The sequence below is a fragment of the Amphiura filiformis genome, chromosome 9 (genome assembly GCF_039555335.1).
Source record: "Amphiura filiformis chromosome 9, Afil_fr2py, whole genome shotgun sequence".
Taxonomy (NCBI): domain Eukaryota; kingdom Metazoa; phylum Echinodermata; class Ophiuroidea; order Amphilepidida; family Amphiuridae; genus Amphiura; species Amphiura filiformis.
The window spans coordinates 19111778-19127749 of record NC_092636.1 but is presented as its reverse complement, the minus strand read 5'-3'; the positions used below and the strand labels follow the sequence as shown (position 1 = coordinate 19127749).

Here is a 15972-nt window from a genome sequence, read left to right as displayed (position 1 = left end):
TCACAATACACTTTAATATGTAATGTAGTAATGATTACAGCTTTTTTAATTAATCTTCCATACTTTCCAATCGATGGTAAATGCGGTGATGTAGTGTCCCCATATTCTCTTATGCAATGTATAGGTATAAAAAATATTAATACCTTTAGACCACAAATTGTCCTCAGCATCATAATGTCAAAAAGTGCATCTCCTTACAAGCCTTAATACTGAGTGCCCACCAGCCAATAGTGTAATATGGGGCCTTTGTAAATGCCCCCTTCACAAAGACATACTACATATACCGTCTTGTACATGTGCACATCAAATAAACTATACCAACTCTGCAGCCAGGGGACTCAAACAGTGGCGTAGTCAGCATTTTTTCAGAGGGTGGGCATAGGGGACAAGACAACTTTTAAGGGGGCACTCTTTGCCAAAAATGGGCTAAAATGTATAAAAGGGCTAAAATCTTACATACCAGGGTGGCCAGGATCTGACAGGGGGGCAAGACTTCTCACAAAGGGGGGTCCCCTTGCCCTTGGCAATGCCACTGGTCTCAAAACTACCAACTCGTGGTTTTGCGGTTATTTCGTGGTGTGGGAGCACGGATCAGGTCACATAATCCTATACTTCCACTGATTCATTTTCACATGTAATCTTACTTCCTGAGATTTTGAAATAAAATACACTATTACAAAATAACAATTGTGTTACATGATCTGTAATTCATGTGTTCTCACCAAAGAAATGCTTTGATTTATTACATGAGTTGTGGTATTTTTGGTTAAAACAACTAATGTGTTACCAGCATAGGACACGTACATGTACCAAATTGTGGAAAAAATATAATTGGTATAATTTAATCTTTGCTTTTATTCACATGTTAAACCTGAAATTATAGCAGTTATTTGGAAATCATGTCAGTTAACAGCAGGTGGGGGGATTTGGAGCAGCCAATTGTTTTGTTTTCTCGTCACAATAATGTTCAGAAGGTCTTTGGTATTGGTGGTCTTGTTCAGGTTTTTCGTCTTGGTTGTCATGGCAACCTGCATCAACGTCTTCTTCAGCATCTTCATTTTCTAAGTGCTCCAGTGGGTACTCCTGAAGTGACATATTCTGTATGAGAAAAGACATGAACAAAGGTTATGTTAGTCAAGTTAACGCAGTTGATAGGCAAGATCAGTACGAGATGTCCCGAGTTTGACCCCGGTGAGGTTGAAAAAAAAAGAAGCCTCTTGTGAAAATAATAGTGCTAGCTTGAAATTCCCCTAGACAAGGAACTAGTTATCAAGTTGTCTCGATTTACAGGTACGTTAATTTGAGAGCTCATCCTGGTTGCAATGGTTTTGATATAATGTTAATGGACGATAAGTACCTATAATAAATTGAGGTGCATGTTTTAAAATGTCGGTCGGGTGTTGGTTGCCATTTAATAATTTTACTTATATCAGGGAAATTTAAAGGAGCAAAAAGCGCAACAAGAGTGCAAACAAAATGTATTTCATATTGTTCAGACAGTTTACAAGAACAAAACCGTTAAAGTGCTAACATGCTGCGGGAATCAAAGAATGTCTGGTAGTTCCATCAATTACTCAAAGAATAACTCGGATGTATGCAGGGGCGTAGCCAGCTGTCGGGGGGGGGGGGGGGGCAAAATGAAAAAAAAATTGGGGCAAAGGTGAAAAAAATGCCCGGTTGCATCATTTTGACCCGGTATTATCGGTGGAATTTATAGTCCCTACACTTTTAGAGAGACGACATTTTTGCTGTAGACTGCAAAGTCTTGCATTTTACACTGTTTTGGGCCGACGATAGGGGTGAAAAGGGCTTTACTGGGACAATGTGTGCACGTAGCGCGCACAATTTTTGTATTTTACGCTATTTTGGCCCACGATCAGGGTAAGATTTGTGGAAAACGGGCTCCTTGCCCCTTTCTTTTGTCTTTGCCCTTCCGATTTTCTCTCTCATTTTTTGTCAGAGCGGCACTTTCCTCTTTAAACTTTTTGTCGGTGGGGGGGGGGGGTGGGGGGTGACACTCTTCCTCCTGCCCCCAGGCTATGCTACTGGATGTGATGTATTAAGTAGCTTTGTACCTACCAAGACCATCATCATATTGTTTAGTCGTCTTCCTAGACTCCTTCTCCAAATCTATTGAGCAAAAATATTAATAATCATTAAGTTAATTATTTCATTGAAGTATTAATTTGTGAGTGTCAAGTGGCATATTGTGTACCAGTTACCAGGAGTAGATGGCCGGTTACATCAATATCACCAGTATTATAGATGATATGAAACTACTTTTCAACACAAATATTTATATTAGCAATAGATAGTAGCTTCGTCTTTAACGTCAATATCAGCAACAGATAGTTATTTCAACAACTGCAACAGTAGTACGTATATAGCTACACTGCAAGATTCTCATCTGTGTGACGCCGATGTCACATCAATGTCACTGCATCGGAAACTACACCTCGGTTTTTCATATCGCCGGTCCGAAATAGCCGGGTAGCCAGCCTCCTACACTGCAAAATTCCTGGCGAAAGAGTGACTACATCGCACTGGAACTCTGAAGTCACTACCGCCGTCACTCCAGAATAACCTACCCTATGGTGGCCGACAGAGTCACTACAGGAGAGTGACAACATCGGAAACAAGGCAGTAGGCCACTATGCAGCAGTGTCATCACACATTGACTACAACTGCTAGCCTCCGATGTGTTATCTGCTCGATGCCGCATCGGCGACTCATGATGTACACCACTGACTAGATTCCGACAGTGGTCCACATCTTGTAGTCACATCAAAGTGACTTCCGTAGCGTGTCCCCATGCGTCGCCTGCTCGGTGCCCAGTCGGCGAACTTCAAGGTGACTACACTGCCAAAAGGTCGTTGACCGAACCCTGTTATGAGTTCGAACACTCTGGGGACGCGCGCGTATATCTACCAAATACGCGCTGATGATGACAAATACGCGTATCATGCTTGTTTACTGCTTGTATACGCTCATGAATGGAATGAGTTGGTTTTATAATTAATTGATTGATGCATGCTGTACAGCGGGTCTGCGGCTGTACTGCCGTCTTTGTTTTTTATCGTGCTTTTGCATTCTTTGTCATTTATATTTCTACTGTGAGACTTCCGATTCATTTTGTTTCTTTTATTTGTTGTTCTCTTTTATATATTTTAATTGTTTTTGTGCTGCCTGTTTAATAATCTCATCAACTGTGTGTGTTTTACTTTTGCAGTTCTTGTTCTTGGTTTATTTGTTTGTTTCATTTCAAACGTTTTTATTTTAGTTTATTTGTTTGCTTGTTTTCCCACAAAACTTTTATCATTGCTTTGTTTACTTCATAGATGACATGTTTTGCTATCAAATTATGCCTATTTTTTCATATTTTGCATGATAACGTTTTTATAGGCCTATTGAAACTTTTTTTATTTGAAACGAATTGTGTTTTAAAAGAGATATTAATTTTTAGCCGAAGTACGCAAAGTATGCCTATTATAGGCCTAGCATTTTCAATTTATACATTTTGATTTGCCAAAACTTTACTTATTTTGAAGCAAGAATTTTTCAGTTATATTTAAAATTGATTTATAGGCCTAGCATGCATTTTGTTTTACTTCTTGTCACTTTCCTGAAAGGCCTACTACAAATTTATACTTTTACTGCCGTAAGTTTATGCAAAACTTTGGCTTGTGTTATTTTCTTTTCTTGTTTTTCAAAATGGTGTTTTCATAGGCCTATTAGTTTAATTCGTTTTTCATGTTGATTTTTTACGTTATCAAATTATGCCTATAAATCGGTGTCACATCAATATAGGCCTATTGCAGTGTTTGTTTGAAATTGTGTCCTATTTTTTATCACGCAAATATTAATGCTTGTTATGAATTATTATTGTTATAATTATTTATTTATTTTTATTTACACATTTAATATTTTTAATTCATCAATAGACCTACATGCTTCTTATAATATTCCTACTTTTAACTTCTTTATTTGCAATTTTTCTCAAGTTGTTTTACTGATCATGTTTCTTTTACTAACAAATCATTTTATTCATCTAATATTTCCCTTATTTTTAAAGTCCAGTTTGCAATTTCCTCCCTAATCCCCTAAAAAGCAAGAAATAAAGAATATTATTTGAATAAATCAAGAGAATATAAAAAATATGGCAATAAAAGCAAAACCGGCAACCCAAAACGCCGTACTGAGCACCCAGGCCTAGTCGCGTAGTCACACCAGTGTGACTCTCCTGCGAAGTCACCGCGCCGCGAAGTCACTCTGTAGAAACCTAGGAGGCTGGCTACCCGGCTATTTCGGACCGGCGATATGGAAAACCGAGGTGTAGTTTCCGATGGAGTGACATTCTGGTGACATCGGCGTCACACAGATGAGAATCTTGCAGTGTACTCAGTGGTGTACATTCATGAGTCGCCGATGCGGCATCGAGCAGGTAACACATCGGAGGCTAGCAGTTGTAGTCACTGCGTGATGACACTGCTGCATAATACCCTACTGCCTTGTTTCCGATGTAGTCACTCTCCTGTAGTGACTCCGTCGGCCACCATTCTGGAGTGACGGCGGTAGTGACTTTAGAGTTCCAGTGCGATATAGTCACTATGTCGCCAGGAATTTTGCAGTGTACGTCAACAACACCATTATGAGCAGTTAGCTACCCAATTTATTTACTTAAAAACACTTTCGAACAGTACGAGTACAGGGTAAGTCAGCAGTTAGATAGCCACTTCATTAATCCCAAAATCAGGTGTATAGCACTACTTCATCAATATCAATATCAAGAGTAGATAGCTACTTCATCAAAACCAATATCAGCAGTAGATAGCTACTTCATTAATAACAATATCAGCAGTAGATAGCTACTTCATCAATACAAATATCAGCAGTAGATAGCTAATTTATTGATACCCGTATCAGCAGTAGATACCTACTTCAGAGATGTAAGTTTTCAGGCTTTTGCCTGAATTCAGGCTTTTTTGTAGTCCAGATTTACGCAACATATTTCACTTTCAGCCTGTTTTAGGGCCAAGTTGGTAATTTTCACGCTGTTTTCAGGCTTATTTTACTACTTTATCAATACCAATGGTAGCAGTAGATAGCTACTTCGTCAACGCCAATATCATCAGTAGATAGTTACTTCATCAATACCACATAGGCCTATCAGCAGTAGATAGCTACTTCGTCAATAATAATATCAGCAGTAGATAGCTGCTTCATCAATAACAAATATCAGCAGTAGATAGTTACTTCATCAATAACAATATCAGCAGTTATGTAGATAGCTACTTCATCAATACCAATATCAGGAGTAGATAGCTACTTCATCAATTACAGTATCAGCAGTAGATAGCTACTTCATCAATAACAATATCAGCAGCAGATAGCTACTTCATCAATGTAAATATCAGCAGAGCCAATCCATGTCAACTCTAGGGATGTGCACCACAGCACCTCTTCAATTGTTTAGCAAAATCATCAAGACCCCAAGCCACTATCTCTCAGAAATGTTGTCCAAGAACATATTTTCAACATACCTGAAGTTGATGGTGGGGCAAAATGTCTGACATTGGTGTTTAGGGGGGTCAAAATATATTTTAAAAAAATGTACAATTGGAGTTTTGCATAGGTAATATCTCAGCTTAAAGTATTTTAATAGGCTCGATATGGGATAAGAGTAATGTCCTACCAAAGGGCTCTGACTGGCAAAAAAATGGACGGTAAAATTATTTTTACTTTTGGGAGTTCTGACCCCCGAAGTTGGTCCTGGATGGACGAAGTTGCATTTTGAGGGCCCTATATCTTTTAAAGTAAAGGAGTTACAAGTTTTCTGATGCCAGATTTGAAATCGACACAAAAAAGTACCCCAGGATACATTTATGGACCTCCAAACATCGTCTTTCGTGTTGCGACACATTTTTTACGCTGACCCCACTAAATTTCAAATTGATGCCACGGGAAAACGAAATAGAGTATGAAGCTCAAATTTTCAGGATTTTACTTTCTCATCAATATCTACCACCACACAGAAAAAGAACAAATTGAAGAGGTGCTGCGGTGCACATCCCTGGAGTTGACATGCAATGGCTCAGTAAATAGCTACTTCGTCAAAAACAATATCAGCAGTTAACTACTTCATCAATACCAATATCAAGAGTATATTATAGCTACTTCATCAAAACCAATATCAGCAGTAAATAGCTACTTCGTCAATATCACGTATCAGCAGTAGATAGCTACTTCCTCAAAACGAAATATCAGGAGTAGATGGCTACTTCATCAAAAACAATATCAGGAGTAGATAGCTACTTCATCAACACCAATATCAGGAGTAGATAGCTACTTCATCAATACCAATATCAGCAGTAGATAGCTACTTCATCAATACTACATCAGCAGTAGATAGCTACTTCCTCAGAACCAAATATCAGTTGATAGCTACTTCATCAATACCAATATCAGCAGTAAATAGCTACTTCATCAATACCAATATCAGCAGTAGATAGCTACTTCATCAATACCAATATCAGCAGTAGATAGCTAATTTATTGATACCAATATCAGCAGTAGATACCTACTTCAGAGATGTAAGTTTTCAGGATTTTGCCTGAATTCATGCTTTTTTTGTTTTTAGGCTTATTTTGTCAAAAGTAGAATTTCATCCCTGACTACTTTATCAATACCAATGTTAGCAGTAGATAGCTACTTTATCAACGCTAATATCATCAGTAGACAGTTACTTCATCAATACCACATAGGCCTATCAGCAGGAGATAGCTACTTCGTCAATGATAATACAGACTTGACATTTAATATGGAATATTTTTGGGCAAAATTTCAGGACTGGTCTGGAACCGGTCTGCATAAACCGCACGGGGTAAATATTAATTGGGGTGTGTCGGAAGATGGTGTAAAGTAATTGTTTGTCAGAAAATGTGCTTTCTATTAGTTTACATAATGGCGCTCATAATGTACTGAAGTAGCCTACAATGGCGGATTTATGGATACTGAATTTAATTTTTGTGGGGGTAAAATATCTGTATTTGAGGAACATTATTCTGATATTATCAAATTTATTGAGGTTTGAGGTGATATTTACTGAACCTAAATACAATAAGTGTCCGTCAGACCTGAAATGCACTTGTAATCTACCAGTTTTGAAAGTGGGAGGAGCTTTTAAAAATATGGCTCTGAAAAGTGTTACGCACTAAGAAATGTTGAATGGCCACCTGGGGCCAAATGTTACAAAGAAACAGCGTGAGTTGATTGGACAACCAAGAATCCGCGCAGTTGTTTTGTACTGTAATTTTATAACATTTGACCTCGGAGGGGGCATTCAAACTTTCTGAGTACGTAAAATATTTATGAGCCATATTTTAAGCTCCTCCCTTGTTCGAAAAATTGGTACATTGCAAGCGTATTTCAGCTGTGATGAATGCCAATTGCTGACGAAGTTTACGAAATACCACTTCAAACCCCAATAAATGTGATAATAAGAGAACAATGTTGCATAAAGTCCGAAATTGTGTCCCCCCACAAAGCTCAATTTCAGCCTCCCTAAATCCGCCATTTTAGGCAAATTCGCTACATTATAAGCACCATAATGTAAACTCATGGAAAGCACATTTCCTATCAAACAAATATTTTACACCGTCTCCCGACACACCCCAATTAAATTTAGCCCGTGCGGTTCATGCAGACCCCTTCCAGTCCAGTCTTGGAATTTTGCGAAAAAATATTCCATATTAAATGTCAAGTCTGTATCAGCAGTAGATAGCTACTTCATCAATACCAAATATCAGTCGCTCAGTAAACAGCTACTTCGTCAATAACAATATCAGCAGTAGATAGCTAGGCCTACTTCATCAATACCAAATATCAGCATGCAGTAAACAGCTACTTCGTCAACACCAATATCAGCAGTAGATAGCTACAATTCAAAAGAAATACCCCCCCCTAAAATTACAGAACATTTCTTTGCATAACGTGACATATATTTGGTTGATTTGAAAAATTTAAAAACCTGTGAATAGAAGAATCTTTTTGCTACCCTCCCAATTTTCTTCTTTTTGAAAATCATTTTTTGTTGGTCATAAATTATCACATTTTCCAAAAATGATGCTTTCAGAAAAAGTTGCACTTTTCAACATCCTATACATGTAATGTACAAAAACGTTCTCGATATCAACGTGATCAATGTAAATTGTTAGTTAATTTGTTTTGAATTTTTATGTATCCGATTACTCAGTCACCCATGCAATCATCTTTCAGTATAAAACCATGAGTCATTGACAGAATTTTGACATGAATGGGTTTTTCAGTCGGTGTTTCAAAAATGGAAAAATCACTATAGGAGTAGAAGTAAGGTACGGTGATGCTTATTTCTTTCGTTGGCTAGAATAGATGAAATTTTACTTGCAAATTGTAGACTGAAACAGTTGCAAAGATCTATAGCAACGACTCTCTTGAATAAAGGCGTATGACAAGGAAGAAATGGCCAACAAAGTTACTTCATCAATACCAATATCAGCAGTAGATAGCTACTTCATCAATACCAAATATCAGCAGTAAACAGCTACTTCGTCAAAACCAAAATCAGCAGTAAACGGCAGTTCGTCAATAACAATATCAGCAGTAGGCCTAGATAGCTACTTCGTCAATACAATATCAGTAGTGGATAGCTACTTCATCAATACCAATATCAGCAGTAGATAGCTACTTCATCAATACCAATATCAAGAGTAGGCCTATATAGCTACTTCATCAATACCAAATATCAGCAGTAAATAGCTACCTCGTCAATAATAATGTCAGCAATAAATAGCTACCTCGTCAATAATAATGTCAGCAGTAGATAGCTACTTTCTCAAAACCAAATATCAGCAGTATAGATAGCTTACTTTGTCAATCCAATATCAGCAGCAGATAGCTACTTCCTCAAAATAAAAAAAAATAAAATCACCGACATTATATCAGCAAATATCATTTTCTTATCAATATCAATATCAGATAGATATCTTGTCAATTTTATCAAAACCAATCAGGAAAAAGGGTTTTCTGACCGTATGTGATTAAATGTATTATACCTTTAAATGTTAAACGGAACTTGATAGTCTTGATCTTCAGGTAGACTTACATCCTGCTATGCTCGAGACAAAAAAAGGTCCTTTCCGCTATTTATAAAAGTATCTTATGCTCGATCACAGAACCGGAGCTCGACACGTACATATTTTAGTTCCCTGATACATAATTGGCGTCGTCAACTTGTTACAAACATCTTGCCTGCGGAAATGTTTCTTGTAGAACTACCCCGGAGATAAAATACACACATTTTCATAACATTTAAGCAGTCATTACGGATGACGTTAATGGTAGTTTATCACAAATAAGACCAAAAATAGATGCCTCGCGGGGCATACGGCCATTGACACTTATCTGATCAAAGATAAGTCTTTTGCCCTGATTGTGTTTTGACCGTAGGTAACACTAAGATTATCTTTATTGGATTTCGACGAGTACCGGTATAAATCGGTTAATTTTCCGCTATCTATACAATGTAAGCACGTACGATTTTGAACATGGCAAGACCAAATTGATGAAAGTTGCACATTAGCAAATTGCTTATTTTGATTCAATGTTTCTCCTTGAATATGCATGCAAGCTTAAAAATGATACCAAAGCATTTTAGACTTTGAACAAAATATTTTATGTTGCTGATTTCAAGTCCTTTATTTTCATTATTGTTGTCAATCTACAACTGCCTACATCTCAGAATCACCAAATGCGACATTCCACAAGTTTTGCGGTGCCTGGTCACATTTTATCATATTTTATTCCGAGATTCTACCTCCCAAGAATATGTGACACTTTCTCACAAAACCCCGAACATTGATTTTTTGATATGTTAATGATAATAATTATAACTGTCTGTGATTTATGAGAAAGTAAATGTTTAGAATATCACCAAATTTGTTTTTGATTTGACATATGTTATACAGATGTTAAACTTGATAGGTTTCTGAAGATATTGGTGTCAACTGCAATTAAAAGAATATATGTTAATTAAAAATATTCGAATGCAAAACAACAAGCTACAATAGCCTAGCCCTACCTGAGGATGAACAAAAAGTTCACAGGCAATTATTGATAGGCCTAAAGTTCGTTGAATACTTGTGTATTGTAAAATTATTATTGGTGTCACCTCTAAAAACTCTACAAACTAAGATCAGATATTTGATTTTTTTAATCATAGCTTTATATAATATATATATGATCTACCGTAGCTTAAATCAGGCTTGGACTAAATATCTTCGTCTTCTATGAATATTGAATGCGAGCGAAAGGTCAACGTTGGTTTAGATGTGTTGCAGCAGCTCACCGTTACCGACGAAACCACATTGAGATTGAGATTGGATCTTACCTGGACCCTTTCCCGTCTTTCCATATACCATTCATGTACCAATAACCAATGCTCCATAGGAGTCGTCATCGTAATCAAACGCTGCTGTTGACGCCCTGCATTCAAAGACTGGTATGTGTCGACCATGATGGATGTAACTGTCTACGAAATCAATGCAGTAAATAGCTAAAATCAGCAGGTTTAAAGTTGTGTTGAGCCCGCCACGGAATTCGGAATTGTAATGGTATTACAAGCAGACGAAGTTGTGTATCTCTACCACCATCACTACTTGAATGACACTGAATTTGATACGCTTTTTTTTGCAACTTTTGGCAATAAAATCCAGTTATCTTACAGAGTCTCTGAAGAGAGAAGCCTCCCCAAGACGACGGTCCTTTTGGGAAATGGACAGGTCGTGAATGAAACTCCTATGTATACGCACTTCACATTCAAGGACAAGACATCATGCATGAAAATAATCATCCAGCTTGATTTTGATGACGGTCGAGTCGAGTGACACATGCACAGTCCGTCATCACCCGTTGCCAGGCGTATTTACTTGCGATTGACGCGTTACGCGCAACAGTAATACGCGTCGACGCGTGGCGTTACATGGGGAACAGCGCGTCTGTACGTTACATTAGCTACCAAAAAACATAAACAACCGTGACAATTTAATCACAATTTTTATGTACGCCAGTAATGCATGTCGTAGGGCCTATATCTGATTCCTGAAGTAAATTTGATTCAATATTAAGCATACTCTCTCAATAGGGCCTACATGAATATGAACTACTTAAAGCGAAAGAAGAAAACTTCGGTAAGTACATTTTGTTGTTCTGTAATAATTTTCAATTCTTTAATTCGTTTTTCACGAGGTTCAAATTTCAAGGTTCGCGAGTTACATGCAGTGCAACGGACTCCTCATCATCATCCATGCTCGCAAAGGAGGAGTTTTTATTATGATAAATGACGATCTTTAGTGCATCTGAATGTAATATCTCTAGTAGTGATGCCGAAATTTTGTGGGCTGAACTCCACATTCAAGGTCATCAACCACTCCTTCTACCGACCACCACGCTCGCCAACAGCCAATATTGAGCAACTCGCCATCACTGTCTGAAATCCAATCCAAATTCAAACATGCCATTGTCATCCTGGCAGGAGATTTTAATCTCGCAGACTGGTCAGAAAGGGAAGTAAAAAAGTATGCAATTGAACCATCAAAATGTACCCTCTTAAGGGCTGGGGTATGAACGTTTGGACAGTATTTATTTTGGGACATTAGAGCACATCAGACATATCGAATTGCATTCTGAATACGAAGAATGTCATTCTGATATCAAATAATTTTGAATTTTTGAAATTCGCAATTTAATACACATTTTATGGCAAATCATTAAAAATTGATATTTTTGATATTTAACAGTACTTGAAGTAAACTTTATAAATCTGATGATTTATACTTAAAGTGTATGTGGGTGGGATGAAAAGCCGACGATCAATTGAAAATTTTGACCTTTCGTATTGAAGATATGGATTTTTTTTCCCAAAACACCAAAAAAAATTAGGTCTTTTGGGAAAAAATCCATATCTTCAATATGAAAGGTCAAAATTTTCAATTGACCGTCGGCTTTTCCTTCCTGCTACATACACTTTAAGAATATATCATTAGATTTATATAATTTACTTCGAGGACTGTTATATATCAAAAATTTGAAAAATATCAAATTTTTATAATTTGTCATAAAATTTAGATTATATTGTAATTTTCAAAAATGAAAATTATTTGATATCAGAAAGACATGCTTCGTATTCAGAATGCAATTCGATAGGTCTGAGGTGCTCTCATGTCCCACAAAAAATACTGTCGAAACGCAATAAACGCTCATTTTAGATCCCTTAACAATAGGCCTACCTGCAATGAAATTTTCCTGGACCAAAAGGTTACAGAGCCAACACGGATATCAGGAGTAAGGTGTCCCCGGACACGCAGACTTACAAGAATGCGACTCATGGGAACCGGGGATGGTTCCTTCTCTTTTCTGATAACTCTGATACTCATGTGATAATGGTTTGATGCTTCCTGTACATGGGACCAACACAAAAAGCAATGTACGGTGTGAGAAGAAATTCTACAATTTTATTCTGTACAATAACTGATAACAGAATTGCAGGATTCCTATAGGCCTATATAAACATTTTTGGGAGAGTAAGAGAATGCCAGGTATCTGGCAGTCCTTGGGTTGGTTGTGATCATCCTGTAGCATCACTTCTGTCAGAGCTGTCTTTCTTGACCCTGTTGTACAGTTTGGTGTTGTCAGCAAACATTTTAGTTGTTGACGTAACTATACCTCTGGTTGTCCTCACACTGACCCTTGAGGTACGCCGCTCATGACATCGGCCCAGTCTGACAATACTTTCCTCAGAAAATCCTTGATCCTGTCTATCAGATCTTGGCAGAAATTCCATTATGCTTTCATTTTGGAGATTAGCCGCTTTTAAAGGACTGTGTCGAAGGCCTTTGCGTATAGTCAAGATATGACATCCACTCCGAATCCTTCATTCAAGCTTTCTGTAATGTCTTCTAGAGTGGTGAGTTGGTCATGCATGATCTTCATATTCAGATTCAGATTAAATTTATTTCAAATTCGTGGCCCGTAGGCCAAATTACATGAAATATTACATTTGCATTGTTTACATTAAAAGACATAAAAAACATACGGTATAAAATATAGGCCTACATAAAAACACCATAAAATTACTCAAAGAAATTAATTGCACTTGTTGAGGCAAAATCTCACACTCACACTCATACAGCTCATACACACCCCATATCTCCACACACACACCCCAACTCCTATAGCACCCACACTCAAACTATCAGCCTCCCATATACACACACACCCCACACCCCAGATGCTCAAAAGAATTTAATTTTATAAAGCAGTAATTAATAAATAACATAACAAAATTTTGCACATAAATTGGACCAGCCAAATTATAAGGGACAAATTGAATACATCAAGATAAAAAATGCTGTCATAAAATCACAGTTAAAACACACCAGCTGAATATGAACATGATGAGACGCACTAATTAAGTAGATGAGTGAGATAGGGTATTGAGCTGTTCCCATATCTTTTGTTTTGGTTCTGGGGACCTGATACTTATTGCACTGTCTAAGGGTCATCTCTTCCACTTCTGAACCCATGTTGATCTTCTGAGAGCAGGTTGTGCTGGGTGACATGCTTACGAATGGCATCTCTCAGTACCCACTCCGTGATTTTACAAGGACCGCTGAAGGCTGACTGGTCTATAGTTACAAGCCTGATATTTTTACCCTTTCTCAAAGATCGGTGATACTCATTCCAGTTTCCAGCCATGGATATAGCCTTCCTCTAGAGATTTCTTAAAGATCATGAACAAGGGGACAACCTTCAAGAGTATTCAAGAGTAAACTCTGCTCCACTGAGCTCTTCCATGTCTGGCTTGCGGTCTACTAAAGTTGGTGGTTCCCCATCAGGTTCTTCCGTGAAGACACCCTGAAAGAAGTTGTTCAAAACATTGATCAGCTGTTTCTTTGTAGGTCTTTGTAAGATCGCCTTGCTCATTGATTCTCCATGTGAGAGACCATTGTCTTAATTCTTTAGCACGAACATAATTGTAGAAGGTTTTTGGTTTCTTCTTGAAATCTCTCATGATTTTCTTCTTGTAATCTACTTTCGTCATATTTCGTCTTGGTTATTTAGCAATTGGTATTTGGTGTTATTAGTTCTTCAAACCAGAACTTGGCCAGTTCGTTTCTAGTTCAGGCTATAAGATTGGTCATGCAGGGGAAACCCATTTAATTTGGTTCTTCTGAACCCTTCTAGCATACGACATACTGTTTTTTTTAAATAAAATAAGCATTACGATTGCAGTTGATCGAACATATGTAGGCATAGGCCTATTGACTCATTTTTGATTTCATGTGCGTTTGTCTTTTCAGTCGTTCTCAATTACGACACCGCCTGATGTGCGACATGTAAGCCTAACAAGGAAACGAAATTCTGCAGGAATTAGAAGGTTAGTGACAAAAAAAAAGTAGAGAGCCAGAGAGCCATACCTGTATATGTATTTCGCAGCTAGTTTCGCAACATATATTTCGCAGCTAGTTTCGAAAAGAGTAGGGTGTTAACCCCGGGGGGGGGGGGTACTCAGTACAAATGACCATACGGGGACGTGCCGCAAACATGGGTAGCATTTTCGGCCTTCTGGTATATCAATGACCCCTTTTTCAAAGCCTATTTTTGGTATATGAATGGGTCCTTTTTTCAAAATTTTCTCAATTTTTTCGGAAAACAGCCCAATTTTTCCTTAATCTAGCCAAAATTTGTAAAAACTAAGACAATTTTGGTTAAATTCGGCCGTTAAATTCGACTTTTGGTATATCAATGGGTCAGAATTTCTTGACAAATTGGTATATTTATATAGGTCCACTTCCAAAATCTCAGCGGCACGTCCCTACCAAAACCAAACGTGAGTACCCCCCCCGGGGTGTTAACCCCTGACTGTTCCCAGCCCGTCCCGGTGTTCAAATGGACCCCAATGGAAATAAGCTTCAATAGAGGCTTTCTTGGGTTATCCAGGGTTGTCAAAATCCGAACAAATCAAATCAGAAAAAGAAAAGTACAAAACATGATAATAACACAGGCATTTCAAGACATTTTAATCATATTTTTTTTTAAATTTCACTTGATCAAATTAAGTTTACTTTAAACATGAATAAACATGAATCCGTGCAAATTTTATCAACTGTTTCAAGAAATTAAAAAACCCAAAACAACAACAACAACTGTTTCAAGAAATTAAAAAAAAAACCGAAACAACAACTACAACAAACAACAACAACAACAACAAAACAGTTTTAGTTACTCTAAAAGATGACGCAAGCTTTCTAAAACATTGCAAACTTCTTTTCAGGATCTGTGGTTCGAGTAAAGACAAATTGGTATATTTATATAGGTCCACTTCCAAAATCTCAGCGGCACGTCCCTACCAAAACCAAACGTGAGTACCCCCCCCCCGGGGTGTTAACCCCTGACTGTTCCCAGCCCGTCCCGGTGTTCAAATGGACCCCAATGGAAATAAGCTTCAATAGAGGCTTTCTTGGGTTATCCAGGGTTGTCAAAATCCGAACAAATCAAATCAGAAAAAGAAAAGTACAAAACATGATAATAACACAGGCATTTCAAGACATTTTAATCATATTTTTTTTTAAATTTCACTTGATCAAATTAAGTTTACTTTAAACATGAATAAACATGAATCCGTGCAAATTTTATCAACTGTTTCAAGAAATTAAAAAACCCAAAACAACAACAACAACTGTTTCAAGAAATTAAAAAAAAACCCGAAACAACAACTACAACAAACAACAACAACAACAACAAAACAGTTTTAGTTACTCTAAAAGATGACGCAAGCTTTCTAAAACATTGCAAACTTCTTTTCAGGATCTGTGGTTCGAGTAAAGACAATTACATACCGGTAACAATAATGTAAATATCGGAATCTTTGTCACGACT

The 15972-nt window shown here is 37.4% G+C and overlaps 1 protein-coding gene across 1 annotated transcript; it reads right to left on the bottom strand.

Moving 5' to 3' along the window:
* Window positions 1-825: 825 nt before the first annotated feature.
* Window positions 826-10662, bottom strand: LOC140160289 (uncharacterized). Its single transcript, XM_072183560.1, has 3 exons — window positions 10424-10662; window positions 2080-2130; window positions 826-1098 (listed from the first exon to the last, which is right to left on the bottom strand). Exons 1-3 carry the CDS (start codon window positions 10547-10549, stop codon window positions 907-909), a joined length of 369 nt encoding a protein of 122 aa, XP_072039661.1. The 5' UTR covers window positions 10550-10662; the 3' UTR covers window positions 826-906.
* Between the last annotated feature and the right edge of the window lie 5310 nt (window positions 10663-15972).

Coding starts and splice junctions, on each gene's coding strand:
- LOC140160289 (XM_072183560.1), bottom strand. CDS start 10,549: ATGGTCGACACATACCAGTCTTTGAATGCAGGGCGTCAACAGCAGCGT. Junction 2,131..10,423: donor AAAGACGGGAAAGGGTCCAG/GTAAGATCCAAT, acceptor TTTGCTCAATAG/ATTTGGAGAAGGAGTCTAGG. Junction 1,099..2,079: donor ACAATATGATGATGGTCTTG/GTAGGTACAAAG, acceptor TTTCTCATACAG/AATATGTCACTTCAGGAGTA.